A 20288-nucleotide genomic window follows, 5' to 3' on the forward strand; every position below is an offset into this window, starting at 1 on the left:
TAGCTAGCTAGCCAGCTAGCTAGCTAGCTGCGCTCGCAGCTAGCTAGCTCTGGCCCGACTTAGGTGGCTTGCCGTTGGCGCTTCGCTCAGTGCTGGCTAGCTAGCCAGTTCCCCGGCACCTGCTGCTGCTGTTGCTGCTGTTGCTGCTGCTGCTGCTGCTGCAGCCGCTGCGCTGCAAAACCATAAAAGGGCCCGCCGAAGAAGCCGAAGGGCAGCAGCAGAGCCCTTGGCAGCTGCTTCGCCGTTTTGAGTGTTTCTTGCATTTTTTTCTTCTTTCTTTTTCTTTTCTTTTTAATTATTTTATTTTATTTGTTTTATTTATTTTTATTTCTTTTTATTTCTCTTTCTCTCTTTAGTAGACGCGCCTCATGGGGGGCACTGGCTCCATTTCGGAGTCCAGGGGCTGGCTCTGGACAGGCCGGTAAGCCAGCTCAAACTGCAGCAGCAGCAGCAGCAGCAGCAACAGCAGCAGCAGCAACAGCAGCAGCAAACGCAGGAACGCAAGCTCTTGAACGCAGACGCATGCACCGTGGAGCGTGTGCAAGACACAGGAATCCCTAGCAGCAGCAGCAGCAGCAGCAGCAGCAGCGAAAGCCTCAGCAGCAGCTGCTGCAGCAGCAGCAGCAGCAAATTGAAGTGATCGACAGGAGAAGCAAATGTGCCGCAGAAGGGAAAAAGGAAACACCAAGGAAAAAGCAGAAAAGATAAAAGATAAAAAGACAAAAAGACAAAAAGATAAAAAGAGATTAAAAAAATAAAAAAACAAAAATAGAAAAAAGGAAGAATAAGAAATGCGCAGAAGCACAAGAGACTCCAACAGCAAAAAGGGGCAAAAAAGGAGACACACAGGTACAGCAGCTGCTGCAGCTGCTGCTGCTGCTGTAGCTGCTGCAGTAGCTGCTGCTGCTGCTGCTGCTGCAGCTGCTGCCCCACCTGAGCTGTCTCTACGTCTCGGCCTTTCTGGAAGGACAGGGAGTGGACCATCCACTCCTCGTCGTTTCGGTCCTGTGCACAAGTCCAGCAAACCCTAAACCCTAAACCCTAAACCCCAAACCCTAAACCCTAAACCCTAACTCTAAAGCCTTGCTTGGCCCTCAGCACTAGCCCATTCATTCGCCGCTGGGCCGCTTTGGCCTCTCAACCGTGCACCCGAAACCCCAGACCCCAAACCCTAAAGCCCAAACCCTAAACCCCAAGCCCTAAACCCTAAACCCTAAACCCTAAACCCTAAAGGCACCTTGAAGTCCTCCCTGGCGTGGGCCCCGCGGCTCTCCTTGCGGGCTTCTGCGCTCAGGACAGTTTGCGTGGCTTGGCTCAGGAGGTTTTCGAGTTCAAGGGTTTCCACCAAGTCCGTGTTCCTGCAGCAAACCCTAAACCCTAAACCCTAAACCCTAGACCCTACGCCCTACGGCCTGCCCCCCGCGGTTCAGCCCAAACGCACACAGCAGCAGCAGCACCAGCAACACGAGCAGCAGCAGCACCCGCACCAGCGGCAGCAATAGCAGCAGCAGCACCCACCAGCAGCAGCAGCAGCAGCAGCAGCAGCAGCAGCAGCAGCAGCAGCAGCAGCAGCAGCAGCAGCAGCAGCAGCAGCAGCAGCAGCAGCAGCAGCAGCAGCAGCAGCAGCAGCAGCAGCAGCAGCAGCAGGCGCACCAAGCTCTGGACTTGTCTGTGACGCGGATGTCTGCAAACTGTTTTGCGATTTCTTTCATTTTGGCTACGCCCTCAGCCAAGACAGGCCCCGTGCGGAAAACAGCAGCGTGGTCCTGCATAGTCTGCAGCAGCAGCAGCAGAAGCAGCAGCAAGTGGGGGAGCAGGAGCGGCGGCAGCAGCGAGGAGAGTGGCGGGAGCAGCAGCAGCAGCAAGAACGCCAACAGCAGCAACACCTCGCTGTGATTCTGCTGCAGCGTGACAGCCGCGCCACTACCCCGTGAGGCAGCAGCAGCAGGAAGTTCAGCAGCAGCAGCGGCAGCAGCAGCGAGCCCAGCGGCAGGAGCAGCGACAGCCAGAGCACAGCAGCAGCGCAGCAGCAATGCACACGCAGCAGCAGCAGCCACCGCCGCAGCCGCCGCAGCGAAGCCACCAGCAGGAACGCATAAGCAGCAGCAGCAGCAGCAGCAGCAGCAGCAGACCTTTTGCATCCGCTCTCTGATTTCTGCTGCTGTGTGGCTGCCGTTGTTGTTTTTAATTTTGTCAATTCGCGCCAGAGTCTCTTCTCCGGCATCGGGGCGCAGCGAGGGTTTAGGGTTTGCTGCAGGAGAGGACATGAGACAAGCACTGCTGCTGCCGCTGCTGCTTGCTTGCTGCTGCTGCAGTTGCTGCTTGCTTGCTGCTGCTGCTGCTGCTGCTGCGGCCAGCGCGCCTCGCCTGTGCGGCGCTGCTGCCGTTCCCTCCGCCGCAGGCGCCTAGGCGCAGCGCCTCCCGAAAGCCCAAAGCCTAAACCCTGAACCCTAAACCCTAAACCCTAAACCCTAAACCCTCGACGCACACTTTTTGACTTTTTCCGAAATAACATCTGCAGCTTGTTTGCCAAAAACCACCAAGTCCAGCAGCGAGTTGGCCCCCAGTCTGTTAGCCCCATGAACAGAAGCGCATGCAGCTTCGCCTGCTGCGTAGAGGCCCTCCAACACGCACTCTTCCGCTGCAGCAAACCCTAAACCCTAAACCCTAAACCCTAAACCCTAGACGCTGAACCCCAAATGATGGACCCCAAAGCCCCCACCCCAAGTTCCATCGCCCAACCCCACCCTCAGGCGACCCCCACCCCAAACCACAAACCCCAAACCCCAAACCCTAAACCCTAAACCCTAAACCCTAAACCCTAAACCCTAAACCCTCGTCGCACCCATGCGGCCCTTGCCCTTGACGCAGTGAATGACTTCAGAGCGCCAGTTTGTGGGAATTCCCCCCATGTTATAATGCACTGTTGGCAGCACTGGAATCGGCTGCTTCGTCACATCCACTCCTGCAGCAAACACCAAGCTTCCTGCTGCCTGCTGCAGCAGCAGCAGCAGCTTCTGCTGCTGCTGCTGCAGCTCCTGCTGAGCAGCAGCTGCTGCAGCCAGTGCTGCTGCAGCCGATGGTGCTGCGGCAGCTGGTGCTGCAGCAGATGGTGCTGCAGATGTCGCGCGGCCAGTAGGGCTCGCCGCTGCTGCGAGGGCTTAGGGTTTAGGGTTTAGGGTTTAGGGTTTAGGGGACCTGCAAAGATCTTGGCTGTTTCGGTAATGCCCGGCAGCCGCGAATGGAGGGTTTCGGGGTCGAGGTGGGTGAGGTCGAGGTGGCAGTGGTCTTTGCGGGGCCCGCAGCCGCGCCCTGGGGCCGCAAACCCTAAACCCTAAACCCTAAACCCTAAACCACCGCGCTGACGCTAAACCCTAGCAGCTGCAGCGAAGACTGGACACTGGCGGGCACAGCCAGGAGACGCCACTGGCGGTCTCTCTACCGCTTTCAGACAAACAGAAGAAACTGCCTAGGGTTTAGGGTTTAGGGTTTAGGGTTTGGCACTTCAATACCTTCGCGGATTTCTATTGTCATCGAACGCGAGACCACGTCTCGGCTAGCCAAGTCCTTTGCCGTCGGAGCGTAACTGCAAACAAACCCCAAACCCTAAACCCTAAACCCTAAACCTTAAACCCTAAACCCTAAACCCTAATTCTCTAGCCCCAGACTCTTCTGTGCTGGCTGAAGACCCATTTGTGAGCTTGAGCGACACTGAACTCCAAGACCCAGCAACACTACTGAGCCCTAAACCCTAAACCCTGGACCTCAAACCCTAAACCCTAAACCCTGGACCTCAAACCCTAAACCCTAAACCCTGGACCTCAAACCCTAAACCCTAAACTCTAGCCCTGGTTCTGGCCTCACCGAGCCATGAAGGCTTCTCCCTCGCTGTTGCGAAGAATGCCTCCTTCTCCTCTGCAGCCCTCGGTAATCAAGCAGCCTGTTCAGAAGCGCAAACCCCAAACCCTAAACCCTAAACCCTAAACCCTAAACCCTAGCAGCAAGTCCCAACCCTCTGCACCTGCGGAACCCTGCAAAGCGTTGTGGGGCTACGCAGCTGCCGCCCCTGCCGCAGGGCGCTGCTGCGGCGCCCGCCTGGGCCCTCCACCTAGGGCTTAGGGTTTAGGGTTTAGGGTTTAGGGTTTGGACCCGCGGGGAAAATGCCCGTGGGGTGGAACTGAACAAACTCCAAGTCCTGCAAAGCCACGCCAGCCCTCGCGGCCATCGCCCCTCCGTCTCCAGTGCAAGTGTGTGCAGAAGTGCAGCTTTGGTAGGCCCGCCCGTACCTGCGCAAACCCTAAACCCTAAACCCTAAACCCTAAACCCTAAACCCTGGGCGGGGCCCCGGGCGCCGTCCCGCGGCCCTGCCTGCGCGCGCGCGGCCGCAAACCCCAAACCGCGCCCCGCCCCCCACAACACCCAAACCCCAAACCCTAAACCCCAAACCCTAAACCCTAAACCCTAAACCCTCACCCGCCAGTGGCGAGGACTGTGTGGTTTGTGGCGAATCTGTGGATCGAACCATCTTCAAGACAGAGGGCCAGTACCCCCACGCAGCGGGGGGGCCCCCCGGGGGCCCCCGGGGCCTCCATTAAAAGGTCTAGAGCGAAGTACTCGACAAAGAAGTTGCAGGAAAAAGATAAGGCCCTTCCGTACAAAGTATGCAGCATTGCGTGGCCTAAGCAGCAGCAGCAGCAGCAGCAGCAGCAGCGGCAGCGGCAGCGGGGGGGGGGGCGCTCGTTGAGAACGGCATGCAGCGGCAGCAGCAGCAGCAGCGCGGGAAAAGCCGCTCGGGCACAAAGGCAGCAGCAGCAGCAGCAGCAGCAGCAGCGGCACCAGCGCAAGCAGCAGCAGCAGGGAAAGGTCCACTTGCCCAAAAAGGGCAAGCAGCAGCAGCACCAGCAGCAGCAGCAGAAGCAGCAGCAGCAGCAGAAGCAGCAGCCATCTAAGTAGAAGCAGACTCAGCAAAGGAGTCACCGGGAGCAGCAGCAGAAGCAATCCGAAGACAAATCCCACAGTTCCGAACCCTAAACCCTAAACCCTAAACCCTAAACCCTAATCCCTTGAGGTACCAGTTCTGTCGGCTGCAGCAGCACAACGGTAAGCCTGTCCTCCCTTTCCGAACTTCAACGACTGGCCGCCAAAAGCTCTCTGCGAGCAAACCCTAAACCCTAAACCCTAAACCCTAAACCCTTAACCCTAAACCCTATGTATTCACATGAACAGCCGCTATACCTAAACCCTTGCTTAGTTCACAATGCCTTGGCCGCGGCCACAGCTGCAAGCCTTAAACCAAAAACCTCTAGCCCCCCAAACCCCAAACCCTAAACCCTAAACCCTAAACCCTAAACCCTCGCCTGGTATATTTTGCCGTCTTTGGTCCTAGAAAAAGGAAGCCCGTAGGACTCCAGCTCGCGCACAACATGAGGGGCCTCGCGGCACATGTGCTGAATGGCATCCTGAAGAAGCCAGGCCCAAACCCTAAACCCTAAACCCTAAACCCTAAACCCTAAACCCTAAACCCTAAACCCTAAGCCACAACTCCTCGCTTGCCTGGTCTCCCAGCCAGTCCGAGCCCTTTACAGTGTCGAAGGCATGCCACCGCCAGTCGTCCTGCGCAAGCAGCAGCCGCCAAACCCTAACCCCTAAACCCTAAACCCTAAACCCCCACCTAAATTTAGACACAGACTTCAGGGCACTGCTTCAAAACTTCTATCGTATGGGCTTGTGGATCTAAACACCGTTCGCTGCGCCCTCGCTGCTGCTGCCAGCTTGTGCTGCTGCTGCTAGCTGCTGCTGATGCTGCCAGCTGCTGCTGCTGCTGCTGCCAGCTGCTGCTGCTGCCGAGCCCAAAAGCTAGCTAGCCAGCTGGTGCGCTGCTTTGCTAGCTAGCCAACTTTAGCGCGCTCAGCAGGCAGCTAGCTAGCTAGCTAGCTAGCTAGCTAGCTGCTCCGCTCAGCAGCTAACTGGTCACAGAGCTAGGGAGCTAACCAGCTAGCCAGCCAGCTAGCTAGCTAGCTAGCTAGCTGATTAGCCAGCTGGCTAGTTAGCTGGCTAGCTATCTGATCAGCCAGCTGGCTAGCTAGCTGGCTAGCTAGCTGGCTAGCTGCCTAGTTAGTTGGCTAGCTATGTTTCTAGCTGTGGACTGGCTAGCTAGTTAGCTACCTGGCTAGCTAGCCGGTTAGCTGCCCAGCTAGCTAGCCCGCAGCTAGCTAGCCAGCTAGCTGCAGGCTAGCTAGCTAGCTAGCCAGCTGCCGGACATCCAGCTGCGCACTAGTCAGTTAGCTAGCTACAGGGCTACAGGCTAGCTAGCTAGCTAGCTAGCTAGCCAGCCAGCTAGCTAGCTAGCTAGCTAGCTAGCTAGCTAGCCGGGGGCTAGCTGGCCCACCTCACACATGTTGCCCAGCGCCGCGTTGATGCCGCCCTGGGCCGCCACAGTGTGGGAGCGAGTGGGGAAGAGTTTGCTGATGCATGCGGTCCGCAGCCCTGCAGCAGCAGCAGCAGCAGCAGCAGCAGCAGCAGCAGTTGTAGCAGCAGCATGGCTCCAGGCAGAGCAGCAACAGTTTCCCCTACGTCCCGCAGCAGTAGCACTCTCAAAGAAGTGCTTCAGCGCGCCGCTGCAGCAGGTGGTTCCGTGTAGGGTTTAATCTAGGCTGCGCGGCTAGGGTTTAGGGTTTAGGGTTTAGGGTTTAGGGTTTAAGGTCACCTTGGGAAGCCAGGCCAAATGCCGCGCGCAGGCCGGCGCCCCCCGCGCCGACAACAACAGCGTCGAAGGTGTGGGTCTTCACCTCATATCCTCCTGCAGCAGCAGCAGCAGCAGCAGCAACAGCATCAGCAGCAGCAGCAGCAGCTGCTGCTGCTGCTGCTGAAGGCAGCCTTCACAAGCCCTCGTGCTCCATGCTGCACCCACCAATTTTTGAAACACTGGGTCCTGTTACTGCAGCAGCGGCAGAGGAGAAGCAGGCAATGTGTTGGCTGCAGCTGCTGCTGCTGCTGCTGCTGCTGTAGGCAGCAGCAGCAGCAAGGCGGCTTGACAAATGCCTCTGGAGTGACGCTGCAATCATCATTGCAGCAGCAAGAGCAGCAGCAAAGAGTGCTTAAAGGGAGGAGGGCAATTCACACAGCAGCATCAACGGGGCGAACAACGAGAGCTGCTGCTGCTGCTGCTGCTGCTGCTGCTGCTGCTGCTGCGGCTGCGGCTGCTGCGGCTGCTGCTGCTGTCGCGTTCACCAATAAGGATATTCCGACTTCGTGTGCCTTAAAAATAAGATCCCTGTAGCTTGCTGCTGGCGTTGCTGCTGCAGCAGCCGCTGCATGCAGCGGGTCTACAGAGGGCTTCTGCTCCTGCTGCTGCTGCTGGGAGCGGACTCTCGGCGCAGCAATAGCAGCAACGGCAGCAGCAGCTGTTGGGCCTTCTTTAGATTTTTTGTTGTCTTTTAATGTTTCTCGACATTTATTTTGAAAAATAATCTCTATTGGCCTTTCAATAAACGCGTGTGACACCTTGTGGGGTATATCTGGAGCGCAGCAGGACCAGCAGCCGCAGCCGCAGCAGCAGCAGCAGCAACCGCAGCAGCAGCAACAGCAACTTTGTCTTCGGCGGGATTGCTTCGTTTTCCTTTTAAAAAGGTGGAACTTCGCTCTTTGCTTTCCTTGGGGGCCCCCACGCTCTATGTGTAGGTCTGAAGGCAGCATCAGCCGCTGCAGCAGCAGCAGCAGCAGAAGCAGCAGTAGCGCTAGCAGCCCCAAGGGCAATAACAACAGCAGCAGCACCAACAGGGATAGCAGCAGCAGAAGGCAATGCATGCAGCAAATGAGGGGCCTGAGGGCGGCCCCGAGGGTGTGCAGAATGCCGCAGCAGCAGACGGCGCCGCAGCAGCAGCTGCTGAAGACCTGAATGCAGCAGCAGCATCTGCAGCAGCACTAGCAGCAGAGGCAGCAGCAGCAGAAGCAGCAGCAGCAGAAACAGCAGCAGCAGAGGCAGCAGCAGCAGAAGAAGACGCAGCAGCAGACGCAGCAGAGGAAGAGTTTGGGCAGGAGGATTATGACGATGCGAGCTCTTTTTACGACCTGAGTGCTGCTGCTGCTGCTGAGTTCCTGCAGCAGCAGCTGCAGCAGGGAGCAGCAGCAGCAGCAGCAGCCGCAGGATCCCAATCGGGGGAGTACCGGCTGCTGCTGCAGCACATGCCGGAGGGCCCGGAAGCAGCAGCAGCAGCAGCAGCGCAGCGCAGCAGCAACCTGCTGGGGAGGTCCGCAGACGTGCAGCAGCAGCCGCGGCAGTTCTCCGCGTGGGAAGCAGCAGCAGCAGCAAAAGGAGGTGCAGCAGCAACAACAGCAGCAGCAGCACTGATAGGGGCGCTGCTGCCTGCGGGCCCGGGGAGCCTGCCGCCGGAGGCGGCGGAGCCGTTTGCTGCAGTGATGGCCGCAGCAGCAAACGAGACTGCAGCAGCAGCAGCAGCAGCAGCAGCAGCAGCAAAACCCCTCGTCACTTTCCGAGATCTTGGAATTCTCCCCCCACTTCTCAAAGCCCTAGCAGCTGAGGGTTTTCATTACCCCACTCCCGTGCAGGCTGCTGCACTGCCTGTAACCCTCGCGGGGCACGGTCTGCAAACCCTAAACCCTAAACCCTAAACCCTAGACCCTGAGGTCTAGGCTCTCGCCCGCAGCCGCAGCAAACGCTCTGAGCACAGAGCCACGAGCACCCCCCAAACCCTAAATCCCACTTTTAATCTTGCGATTAGGCGCAAAGCAGCTCTTTCTAGGTTTAGGGTTTAGGGTTTAGGGTTTAGGGTTTAGGGTTTGTGTGTTTGCTGCTCGCAGACGCAGTGGTGCAGGCCAAGTCAGGCACGGGGAAGACAGTGGCATTTGCTTTGCATGCGCTGCAGCTGCTGCTGATTGCAGCAACAACTGAAGCGCCAGCAGCAGCAGCAGCGCCCCCAGCAGCAGCAGCAGCAGCAGCAGCAGCAGCAGCAGCAGCAGCAGGAAACTTCTTCGGCTTCGCTCTCGCCATCGCTCCCTCTCGAGAGCTCGCCGCCCAAACCTGCAGCGAAATCCAGGGGCTTGGGTCCCACATTTTGCAGTTTGTAAACCCTAAACCCTAAACCCTAAACCCTAAACTTCAAACCCTAAACCCCAGGTCCTGGCTTCGCAAGCCGTGCAGGCCTTGTGGGGACACAGGACAAAATGCAAGCTGTTTTGTTGCCAAGATTTAGGGTTTAGGGTTCAGGGTTTAGGGTTTGGGGTTTAGGGTTTAGGGTTTAGGGTTTGGGGCTAGTGTCGTGTGTGTCGTTTTTGTCTTCTTTCGTATCTTTGGATTTTTAAAGAAAGCTGCCTTTCACTTTATTGCGCGTGCTGCTGCTGCTGTCGCTGCCTGCTGCTGCTGCTGCTGCTGCCTTTTGCTGCTGCTGTTGCTGCTGCTGCTGCTGCTGCAGCACGTGACTGTCTGCTGCTTGCTTGGAGGTGTCTCCACAAATGTCTCTGTCCACGAGCTCGCGAAGAGGCCCCAAATCATTGTTGCGACTCCCGGTAAACCCTAAACCCTAAACCCTAAACCCTAGCACTGAGGAGGCCAGTGCCGAAGTGCTGCCAGCGCTGCTGCTCACTTCAAAAAGAGACACCGCGAGCTGCTGCCATTGCTGCCGCTACTTTTGCTGCTGCTCCTGCTGCTGCCACTGCTGCTGCTGCTGCTGCAGGGCGTTTGCTGCTGCTGCTGAACCTCCGCAAGCAGCGCAGGCGCGGCCGCTGTCTTTGCGCCCAGTCGAAGAGAGTGGCTGAAGCAGCAAAGGCAACAGCAGAAGCAGCAGCAGCAAACGCAGCAGCAGCAGAGGAGTCTGCTGCTGCTGCAGCGGGGGACGCTGCTGCTGCTGCTGCTGCTGCGGCTGAGACGGCGCAGCAGAACGCAGAGAACGCCGCGCTCTTTGCTGCCAGCGCCCAAGCAGCAGCAACAGCAGCAGCAGCACTGTGCAGCTGCAGCAACGTTTCGCTGCAGCAGCAGCTGCAGCAGCAGCTTCGCCTTGTTATTCTGGATGAGGCCGATCTGCTGCTGGACAACTTTTTCAGAGCGCAAACCAAGTCAGTGCTGCTGCTGCTGCTGCTGCTACAATCGCGGCTCGTTTTTTGCTGCAGCTGCTGCATGGCTGTTGTTGGCGCTGCTGCCAGCTCGAAGGTTTGGGTTTTGCTGCTGCATGGGCACCTAAAACCTCGACATAGGCACGTTTCTTGCATTTGCTGCTGCTGCTGCTTCTGCTGCTGCTGCTGCTGCTGCTGCTGCTGTGTGCAGAGAGATCCTGGAAAGGGTGCTGCGGCCGCGAGCGCAGCTAACTGCATACTCAGCAACGTTTGCCCCGCAGCTGCTGCACTACCTTGAGAACGATTTGCTGCAGGGCTCGGAGAGGCTAGTTGCTGCTGCTGCTGATGATGAGCAGCAGCAGCAGCAGCAGCAGCAGCAGGAGGGAAATGTGCAGCAGCAGACACAGCCAAGGGAGATCCGCCGGGTGTTTCTTTGCTCTTCCCGCGTGCGCTTTGCGCCTAGCCCGAGCCCAGACAGCAGCAGCAGCAGCAGCAGCAGCAGCAGCGCGGCGGGTGGGGCTAGCTGCGAGCCCGGGGGCGGCCAGGAGAGCGACGACAGCAGCAGCAGCAGCAGCAGCGACAGCAGCAGAGACGCAGAAGAACTTTCAGCGCTGGAGTCTCTCGAAGCAGAAGCTGCTGCTGCTGCTCAGCGGCAGGCGCTGCTGAAGCTGCAGCAGCAGCGGATGGCCGATGCTGCTTTGCCGCCCCCGGTCCCCTCAGGTCTGCTGCTGCTGCTGCTGCTGCTGCTGCTGCTCGTGCTGCTGTTGCTGCTGCGGTCGTCACTGCGCTGCGGACCACCTTTTTTCTCGCGCAGAGCTGCTGCTGCTGCAGCAGATCTTGTTTCTGCTGCTGCTGCTGGCACTGCTGCAGCGTGTCCTGCTGCTGCCGCTGCTGCTGCCGCTGCGACTACTGCGACTGGTGTTATTTCTGCTGCTGCTGCGCCGTGTGCAACTCATCTCGCTGCTGCTGCTGCAGCTTGTCTCAGCTCTGCTGCTACTGCTGCTGCTGCTGCAGCTTGTCTCACCTGTGCCACTGCTGCTGCTGCTGCTGCTGCTGCTGCAGGGATAATATACGGGCTAATGGAGCTGCCCCTGGAGAACTCGGGGCTGCGCACTTTGGGGCTGAAGCTGCAGCTGCTGCTGCATGCAATGAGCCGCATATACTTTCGACAAGCTGTGGTTTTCGTCAATGAACCCGTCGTGTAAACCCTAAACCCTAAACTCTAAACCCTAAACCCTCAGCAAGGAGTCCTTGAACACAACAGTCCGCGGCGCGGAGCAGCAAACCCTAAACCCTAGTTCCTAGGCGCTGCTGCTGCAGCCTCGCTCCGCAGCACAAAACACTAAACCCTAGCGGGCAACCAGGGTTTAGGGTTTAGGGTTTAGGGTTTAGAGTTTGAGCTCTGCGCATGTGTTGCTGCAGCGGAACTCATGTGGCTCAGAGCCTCCGGCGCCTCGGCATTACCGCCGTGTACACGAGGTGAGGGCCGAGGAGGTTTAAGGGTTTAGGGTTTAGGGTTTAGAGTTTAGGGTTTAGGGTCTAGGACTTAGGGTTTAGGGTTAGGGGTTCAGGGTTTAGGGTTAAGGGTTTAGCGTCTAGAGTTTAGGGTTTAGGGTTTGGGACGTGAAGGGTGCGAGCTTGCGGCGGCGGGGCCCTCTGCCACCTCAAACCCTAAACCCTAAACCCTAAACCCTAATTGTGCTGCTGCGGCTTCAGCGGCAGACTGCCTCAGAGCGAACGAAACAAACGCGTGGCGGCCCTCAAGAGGTTTGAGTGCAGGGTCATGGTCTGTTCCGACCTGGTGAGGGTTTAGGGTTTAGGGTTTAGGGTTTAGGGTTTAGGGTTTAGGGTTTAGCGTCTAGGGTTTAGGGTTTAGGGTTTTGAGTTTCAGATTTGAGTTCTGCTAGACTGATTCGTTTCAGCGTATCGTGGGCAGAACTGTGCCACTCTAGGGTTTAGGGTTTAGGGTTTTGGGTTCAGGGTTTAGGCTATAAGGTTAATAGGCTTTGGAGTTTAGGGTTTAGGATTTAGGGTTGTGGGATTCAGGCTAGGGTTTAGGGTTAAGGGTTTAGGGTTTACGGTTTGAGGTTTGTTTTCAGATGAGCCGCGGAATCGACGCAGTTGGCGTGGACTTCGTCATCAATTTCAACCTGCCCATGGTTCGCTGCGGCTGCTGTTGCTGCTGCTGCTGCTGCTGTTGCTGCTGCTGCTGCTGCTCCTGTTGTTATTTCTGCTGCTGCTGCTGCTGCTGCTGCTAGCAGCTGCTGTGCGCTTGCTGCTGCTGGTTCAGCTGTCGTGGTCGTGTTTGCTTCCGGCTGCACGAGCTTCTCGCGCCTCCCTCTCACCGCCGCTTCCGCTGCTGCTGCCGCTGCTGCTGCTGCTGCTGCTGCTGCTGCTGCGCAGGACAAGGAGACGTTTTTGCACCGGGGGGGCCGTGCGGGGCGGTTTGGCAGCTGGGGGGTTTGCTTGTCTCTTGCTGCAGCAGATGAAGCAGCTAGCTACAGATATATAGCAGCTAGCTACGGGATAACATTGCATCCTTTGCACCACATAGAGCAGCTGCAGGAGGCGCTGCTGCCGGACGTGCGGCGGCTGCGTGCTGCTGCTGCTGCTGCTGCTGCTGCTGCGCCCGCCGACGCCCCCGCGCGCCGCCCCGTGGGCACCCCGCAGCAGCAGCAGCAGCAGCGCCTCGTGTTGCTGCGCCCCAGCAGCGAGAGCGACGAGGAGGAGCAGGAGATGACTCCGCAGCAGAAGCAGCTGCTGCTGCGGGACATAGAGCAGCTGCAGCAGCAGCAGCAGCAGCCCGAAAGCTGGGACGACGTGCACCAGCGCATGCAGCAGCAACTCGTGGCCGAGATGCACTTGAAGAGGCAGCAGCACGAGATGGAGCTGCGCAGGCAAGAAAGGCTGCAGCAGCAGATGCAGCAGCAGCAGCAGCTCTACGAGATGGAAGAGCAGGAGTACGAGCGCGAGCAGCAGCAGCAGCAGCACAAGCGGGAGCAGCACCAGCAAGAGCGGGAGCAGCAGCAGCAAGAGTGGCAGCAGCACCGGCGAGAATGGGCGCGCCGGCAGCAAGAATGGGAGCGGCAGCAGCAAGAATGGAAGCAGCAGCTGCAAGGCCAGCAGCAGCGGGACTCGCAGCTGCAGCAGCAACAGCAGCAGCAGACCAGGCAGCAGCAAAACCCAGCAGCACATTCCGCCCCCAGCAGCAGCCGCATAGTGAGGAGGCTGTCAGCAGAAAGCCAGACGAGGGATTATGAGCAGCAGCAGCAGCAGCAGCAGCACGAGGAGCAGCAGCAGCAGCAGCAGCAAGAGCGGGACTCAAGCTTTCCGCTGGACCGTATGTCTTCGCTGCCTTGCCATTCTGCTGCTGGGGCTGCAGCAGCAGCAGCAGCTGGAGTGGCAGCATCTGCCGATCAGGAAGCAGCAGTAGCAGCAACCTACATTTGTGCGCTGCCCACAACTCCCATAGCAGCAGCAGCAGCAGCAGCAACTGCAGCAGCAGCAGAAGACTCTCGTGAAGTCTCAGCGGACGACCGCCCCTCTGCAGCAGCACCGCTGCAGCCCATCCCTGTTCTAGGCTGCTTCCTTCCGGATAAGCTGCAGCAGCTCCATCTGGATCGGCAGCAGCAGCAGCACCAGCAGCAGCAGCAGCAGCAACAGCAGCAGCAGCAGGAGCCGCCCATGACTCTGCAGGTGCAAGCGGTGGGCCGCTGCGCTCTTCACTGCTGCGCAGACGGAAGCAGCAGCTGCAGCTGCAGAACAGATTGCCTGCACTTGGTGCTTGAGTGCCGCGAGGCTGCAGCAGCAGCAGCAGCAGCAACAGCAGCAGCAGCTGCTGCTGCTGCTGAGGAGGCAGCAAAAGCTCGACGGCTGCTGTCCCTCTGCGTCTCCCACAGTCTCCAAGATGTGACAGTGCTCCGGCCGCAGCTAGCTCTTGACGGGGCTGCTTTGCATGCAGTGGTTGCTGCTGCTTCTCCAGGTCCTGCTGCTGCTGCTGCTGCTGCTGCTGACGCTGCTGCTGCAGCAGCAGGCTCCTGCGCAGCAGCACAATTTGTGGGGCGCGAAAGCCAGGGGGCAGAACCGCTGTCTCCGGTGGCGTTTGTGCTGTTCAGACACCTGAGGCAGCCGCAGCAGCAGCAGCAGCTGCAGCAGCAGGTGCAGCAGCAGCAGCAGCACGCAGCGACAGCAGCAGCAGCTCAGATCAGCGCCCAAGAGACCCTCCGCGCCCACAAGCAGCAACTCGAGCTGCTGCTGCACCACAGAAATAGGGATATGGAGGAGCTGCAGCGCAGGCAGCAGCGGGAGCTGCAGCAGCAGCAGCAGCACTGCAACTGGCAGCAGCTTCAGCAGCAACTGACGCAGCACGAGCGCGAGATACAGAAGCTGTGGGAGCGCTACCGGCGGCAGCAGCAAGACGTTAAGAAGCAGCAGCAGCAGGAGCTGCAGCAGCAGCTGCAGCAGCTGCAGCAGCAGCTGCTGCTGCAGCACTTAGCAGCACGTGCAGACGCGCCGCAGCACTTCGTCTTAGCGCTTCCCGCCCAGCAGCTGCCGCGGCTGCTGGTGGCTCTAGAGCATGCTGCTGCTGCTGCTGCTGCAGCTGCTGCATGCCCAGCAGCGAAAGCTCACGGGCCCCCGCAACCGCTGCCTTCTTTTTCGCTGCACGAAGCAGCTCGCTGGTACATTTTTGTGCAGCAGCAAAGCAGCCGCGGGATTGGCAGCAGCAGCAGACTGCAGCAGCAGCTGTGAGCCAGCAGGTCCAGGAATCCCAGAAGCAGCAGCAGCAGCAGCTGCTGCTGCTGCTGCTGCCGCTGCTGCTGCAACTGACTTACCAGTCTGCACTGCTTCTCCGAAGGAGCAATTAAAGCGTCATTGGAGTGTGTATTTTTGCTGCTGCTGCAGCTGCTGCTGCGGCTGCAGGTACTGCGGCTGCAGGTACTGCTGCAGCTGCTGCAGGTACTGCAGCAGCAGCAGCAGCAGCAGCTGCAACAGCAGAAGCAGCTGCTGCTGCTGCTCTTCTGTGGGTCCCTGCGGTTCTCCTGTAAGTCTGTTTAAATCGGCCCCACATTTATAATTAACAGCAGTTTTGTTGTTGCTGCAGGTTTAGGTTGCTGCAGACACAGTTGCTGCTGCTGCTGCTGCATTGCCTCCTGCTGCTGCTGGCGCCGCCTGTTGCACTTGCCGCTTCGAGGGCCTCAGCAGTAGCAGCTGCAGCAGCAGCAGCAGCAGCAGCAGCAGCAGCAATCTCGTGTTTTTTGTGTGTTAGAGACAGGCAGTGCACTCTCTGCCATTGTAGCTTTCCAAACTTCTTTGGCTCAACTTGTCAATGAAGGGGCCCCCCTTTAGGGGCCCCCTTGGGGGCCCCCCTTGAGGGGCCCCCTTGGGGGCCCCCCTCAAATGGCCCTATTCAGGTGCCCCTATTGAGGGCCCCCCAATCAGGAGCTCCCATTGAAGGGCCCCCTTTGGGGGGGGCCCCTTTGGGGGGGCCCCTATTGGGGCCCCCCATGAAGGGGCCCCCTTTAGGGAAGTCCCTGCTGTGATTTTTTTGGAGGCTTTTCAGGTGGGGCCCCCAAGGGGGGCCCTACTTGGGGGCCCCCCTTGGGGGCCCCCGCTAGGGGCCCCCGCGAGGGGCCATTTTTAAAGGTCTATGTGCTGCCGGAGGCCCCATTTGGGACTCCTTGCGAGGGTTTAAGGTTCGTTTTAGGGTTTAGGGTTTAGGGTTTAAGGCTCAGGATTGCTCATTCGCTCCATGCGGGAGCTCGTGCTAGGGTTTAGGGTTTAGGGTTTAGGGTTTAGAGCTTGTTTCTGGGGTTGAGGGTTTAGTATTTGCGGTTGGGGTTAAGGGGCTAGTACCTAGGGTTTAGGGTTTAGTATCCAGGGTTTAAGGTTTAGTAGCTAGGGTTTAGGGTTTAAAATGGAGGGCTTAGAACTTCGTTTCTAGGGTTTAGGACTTGCCTCAGGGTTTAGGGTTTTTGGCTTTAAATGAAAAAAGAGAAAATAAAATTAGGAGACAAAAAAGAAAAGACAAATTCTGAAATGCTTTATAGTGCTACAGAAGTGCTGCTGCTCGAGCGTCAGCTAGCCACAGCTAGCCACAGCTTGCTGCAGCTAGCCACAGCTACCTGCAGCTAGCTACAGCTAGCCACAGCTAGCTGCAGCTGGGAGGGGACTAGAGCTCTGCTAGCTGCAGCTAGCCGCTAGGTTCAGCTAGCTGCACCTATGTGCAGCTGACTGCAAGTGCAGCTAGCTGCAGCTAGCCACAGGTAGCTAGCCGCCACAAGCTGCAGCTAGCTGCAGCTAGCCATAGCTAGCTAGCCGTCACTAACTGCAGCTAGCTAGCCGCCAGAAGCTGGCGCGGCTTTGGGAGGCCGCCGACACCCTTTGTGGCTGACCACTTTGACTGGCTACGGTCGACTGCAATTAACTGTAGCTAGCTGCCGTAGCTAGCTGTAGCTTGCTGCAGCTAGCTGTAGGTTGCTGCAGCTAGCTGTAGCTTGCTGCAGCTAGCTGTAGGTTGCTGCAGCTAGCTGTAGGTTGCTGCAGCTAGCTGTAGCTTGCTGCAGCTAGCTGTAGCTTGCTGCAGCTAGCTGTAGGTTGCTGCAGCTAGCTGTAGCTTGCTGCAGCTAGCTGTAGCTTGCTGCAGCTAGCCGTAGCTATCCGGAGCTCGCTGGAGCTCGCTGCAGCTATTTGTAGCTAGCTGTAGCTGTCCGTAGCTAGCCGTAGCTAGCCGTAGCTAGCTGGAGCTAGCCGTAGCTAGCTGGAGCTGACTACAGCTAGCTCCAACTAGCTGCTACCTGGAGGTACCTGCTGGTGCTGCGGCAGTTTCTTTTGCTGCTTTAATCTTCTGTGTGAGAGCGCTTTTATTCTGCTGCTGTGTGGGGTGGCTCTACACCCGAACTCCGCAGTGGTCCATTGGTCCACTGGGCGGTCACTTCCCCAGTGGCGGCGTTTGCCGTGCAAATCGGAAGAATGGGGGCTTCTAATGCATAAATGCATATTCAAATGCATTTAAATACAGTTCAAATTAAAATTTAAATAAAGTTTTTAATTAAAAAAGGCTTTTTGAACTTCTGGAGGCTGAGAACAACGCAGGCATCTGGCGTGGCAGTGGGATACCGGGTGTACAGACACCGGAACAGGCTGCGGCGCGTCTTCGTCTGTTCTCCGAAGAAATCAAATTAAATAAAAATTAATTAAATTATTTAAATTAATTTCAATTTCAAATCAAAATTTAAACAAAGAGGAGCTGCCGCTGGCTGCGGCGCTGCCAGTGCCGGCTGGAGGCGGCAGCGGGCGGTTTTCTTTTGCTGCTGCGTCTGTTATCAAAGAAGTGATTCCGGATTGCGAAAATGAGTTGAATTAAATTGAATTAAATTGAATTAAATTGAATTATTATAATTATTTGTTCTTTGTCAATTTTGATTTTGTCGTTTTCCCGCTTTCGCGGGGTTTTTCCAAGTGTCTGTTGAGGTGTCTGTACACCTCCGGCGCGGCGGCGTCGGTTGCCCGTCTCCATCTGGGCTCATTTTTCTGCATTTTTCTCCATTTAAAAGTTTTCTGGCCAAATAAAACCTCCAGAACATTTCAATTCCACCCAAAGAGCCCCGAAAGTGCCCAATGTCGTGCACATACCTGTCCGCGGGGTCCCGGGGGCTGCGCTCTCCGGGGGCCCCCGGGCCGTTCCCGTGCGGGTCTCTCTCGCTGCCGCCGCTGGGGCCCCCTGGGGCCCCCGGGGGCCCCTGCGGGCCCCACGGGGGCCCCCCGGGGGCCCCGCAGGAGGACGTGAGGGCCCCCGGAGACGAAGCCAGGTCCAGCAGCACGCTGAGGCCCCGGGAAAAGAGAACCCTGTGGGTGGGGGACCTGGACCGGGCGGGGGCCCCCGTGGACGAGGCCTATGTGCGGCAGCAAATGTTTTGGGAGTTCGGGGGGGCCCTTTTGGGGGTTAGGGTTTGCAGAGACCGCAGCAGCAGACAGCCAAGTTTTGCTTTTGTGGAGTTCAAGTCCCAAACCCTCGCGCAGTACATTCTCGAGCACATGAACGGCAAGTACGTCCCCGGCAAGCAGCACAAGTACCGCCTCAACTGGGCCTCCTTCAACCTCTCCGACAACCCGCAGCAGCAGCAGCAGCAGCAGCAGCAGCAGCAGCAGCAGCTGCAGGCCATGCAGCAGCGGGGCGTCTACGCGAGGCCCCCGCAGCTTCACAGGCCACCAACGGCACTGCAGCTGGACGCAGAAGCAGGTACACTCTTCGCAGGGTTGGCGGTCTTGGGAAAAGGGTTTAGGGTTTAGGGTTTGGGGTTTAGGGTTTAGGGTTTAGGGTTTGCTGCAGCGCGTCGCGGGGAAACAGCTTCGGTGTGGGTGGGGAGTTTAGACCCTGGGACTTGTCGCGAAGCCGGTAGAGCCTAGGGTCTGGCCTGGGGCCTAGAGCCTAGGGTTTAGGGTTTAGGGTTTAGGGTTTAGGGTTTAGGGTTTGCTGCAGCGCGTCGCGGGGAAACAGCTTCGGTGTGGGTGGGGAGTTTAGACCCTGGGACTTGTCGCGAAGAAATCGAAGAACTTTTCCAAAACCACTACAGCAGCGTCGCCCTCGTCAAACTCATCACCGACCCCAACACCGGTGCTGCTGCTGCTGCTGCTGCTGCTGCTGCTGCTGCTGCTGCTGCTGCTGCTGTTGCTGGTGTGATGATGGTGCTGGTGCTGCTGCGGCTGGGACCATGCTGCTGCTGCTGTGGTGCTGCTGCTGCGCCTGCTGCGCCTGCTGCTGCTGCTGGTGCGGCTGCGGCTGCGTCGCTTTTTCTGCTGCTGCTGCAGCTGTGATGCTGCTGCTGCTGCTGCTGCTGCAGTGGTCATGGGGCTGCAGCTGTTGCTGCAACTGTGATTATGACGGTTATGATGATAATGCTGCTGCTCTGTCTGCTGCTGCTGCTGCTGTTGGTGATGATGATCATGCTGCTGCTGCTGGTAATGGCCATACTGCTGCTGTTAATGGCGATCATGCTGCCGCTGCTGCTGCTGCTGCTGCTGCTGTGTCCGTATTGTCTTAATTTGGGCCTAACTTTTTGCTGCGGCTGTCTCCTTTTGTCTGCTGCTGCTGCTGCTGCTGTCTCCTTTTCTTTGTCTCTTTTCCCACGGCCTTATCGCAGCAATTTCTTTATTCCCTAATTAACCTATAGACAAGTCCCTCAGTCTCCTCCAATCTCTTCACATCTGCTGCTACTGCTGCTGCTGCTGCTGCTTCTGCTGCTGCTCCTGCTGCTGCTGCTGCTGCTGCTGCTGCTGCAGGCAGCTGCAAGGGCTTTGGCTTTGTGCATTTCCTAGACCCTGAAGAAGCAGAAAGAAGTATAGAAGAAATGACAGGAGCCATTTGCCACGGGAGAAGAATTCGAGTTAATAGATCCCACAGCAGCAAAGCTGTGGGGGGCCCCCCAATGGGGGCCCCCCTGGGGGCCCCCATTGGCCCCCGGGGGCCCCCGGGGGTCCCCCCCGGGGGCCCCCCGGGGGGTCCCCCGGGGGCCCCCGGAAACCCCGCGCTGCAGGGAGACAGTCTCTTTAGAGCAGCAATGCACAAGATATATAGTGCAACAGCAAAAGAGGCGGAGAGAAAAGCTGCTGCTTGCTGCAGCTTGTCTGCTGCAGCAAAGCGGAAGCGGGGCGTGTGGGGAGCAGCAGGAGCAGCAGGAGCAGCAGCAGAGCCCCCGAAGCTGGTGGTGCGGGGCCTGGACTGCAGCAGCTGCAGCACGGAAGAGCTGGAGAGACACTTTAGTCCTTTTGGAGAAGTTTTGCAGATTAGATTGTCTCCAAATGGAAAAGCAACTTTGATTTTTGCTGATGCTGCTGCTGCAGTGCATGCGCTGCAGTGTATGGACGGCGCAGCAGTGGGGACTGCTCGGGTGTCTCTCGAGCTCCAGGGCGAGCTGCCTCCCGACTGCGCTGCTGCTGCTGCTGCTGCTGCTGCTGCTGCAGGGGGCGACGCGGCTGGCTGGTGCGCCGGCGTCGAGCAGCAGCAGCTCGCCCTCGAGCAGCAGCAGATCCAGCAGCAGCAGCTGCTGCGCCAGCAGCAGCAGCAGCAGCAGCAGCAAGCCGCCCAGTTCACGCAGTACTACCAGCTCCAGCTGCAGCAGCAGCAGCAGCTCATGCTGCAGCAGCACCAAGCCGCCCTCGCCGCTGCAGGCGGGCCCCAAGGGGGGCCCCCAGGGGGGCCCCCCGGGGGGCCCCCAGGGGGG

The 20288-nt window shown here is 58.3% G+C and overlaps 3 protein-coding genes across 3 annotated transcripts in view; 2 read left to right on the plus strand and 1 right to left on the minus strand.

Annotated features, from left to right (window-relative positions):
- Positions 1-352: 352 nt before the first annotated feature.
- Positions 353-7067, minus strand: ETH_00013335 (succinate dehydrogenase (ubiquinone) flavoprotein subunit, mitochondrial, putative; the record flags this gene model as incomplete). Its single annotated transcript, XM_013372593.1, has 18 exons — positions 353-436; positions 934-1005; positions 1238-1358; positions 1654-1775; positions 2133-2251; positions 2489-2641; positions 2846-2965; positions 3199-3312; positions 3513-3586; positions 3865-3940; positions 4150-4286; positions 4474-4678; positions 5073-5151; positions 5352-5459; positions 5554-5613; positions 6389-6486; positions 6707-6799; positions 6911-7067. 18 exons carry the CDS (start codon positions 7065-7067, stop codon positions 353-355), a joined length of 1992 nt encoding a protein of 663 aa, XP_013228047.1.
- Positions 7068-7800: 733 nt separating this feature from the next.
- ETH_00013340 (DEAD/DEAH box helicase, putative) lies at positions 7801-14817 on the plus strand (the record flags this gene model as incomplete). Its single annotated transcript, XM_013372594.1, has 10 exons — positions 7801-8602; positions 8821-9083; positions 9432-9525; positions 9693-10071; positions 10280-10788; positions 11131-11269; positions 11491-11547; positions 11785-11869; positions 12168-12227; positions 12472-14817. The coding sequence occupies 10 exons, from the start codon at positions 7801-7803 to the stop codon at positions 14815-14817; spliced, it is 4734 nt and encodes a 1577-aa protein (XP_013228048.1).
- Positions 14818-17685: 2868 nt separating this feature from the next.
- ETH_00013345 (DNA/RNA binding protein, putative) overlaps positions 17686-20288 on the plus strand; it is a gene marked incomplete at both ends in the record, with an annotated part of 3159 nt that continues 556 nt past the window's right edge. Inside the window, 3 exons of the mRNA XM_013372595.1 lie at positions 17686-18307; positions 18548-18682; positions 19348-20161. Coding sequence (XP_013228049.1) covers positions 17686-18307; positions 18548-18682; positions 19348-20161 — 1571 coding nt within the window. The remainder of the gene's footprint in view (positions 18308-18547; positions 18683-19347; positions 20162-20288) is intronic.

The sequence above is a fragment of the Eimeria tenella genome, genomic scaffold (assembly GCF_000499545.2).
Source record: "Eimeria tenella Houghton genomic scaffold, Eth_scaff10, whole genome shotgun sequence".
Classification (NCBI taxonomy): Eukaryota; Apicomplexa; class Conoidasida; order Eucoccidiorida; family Eimeriidae; genus Eimeria; species Eimeria tenella.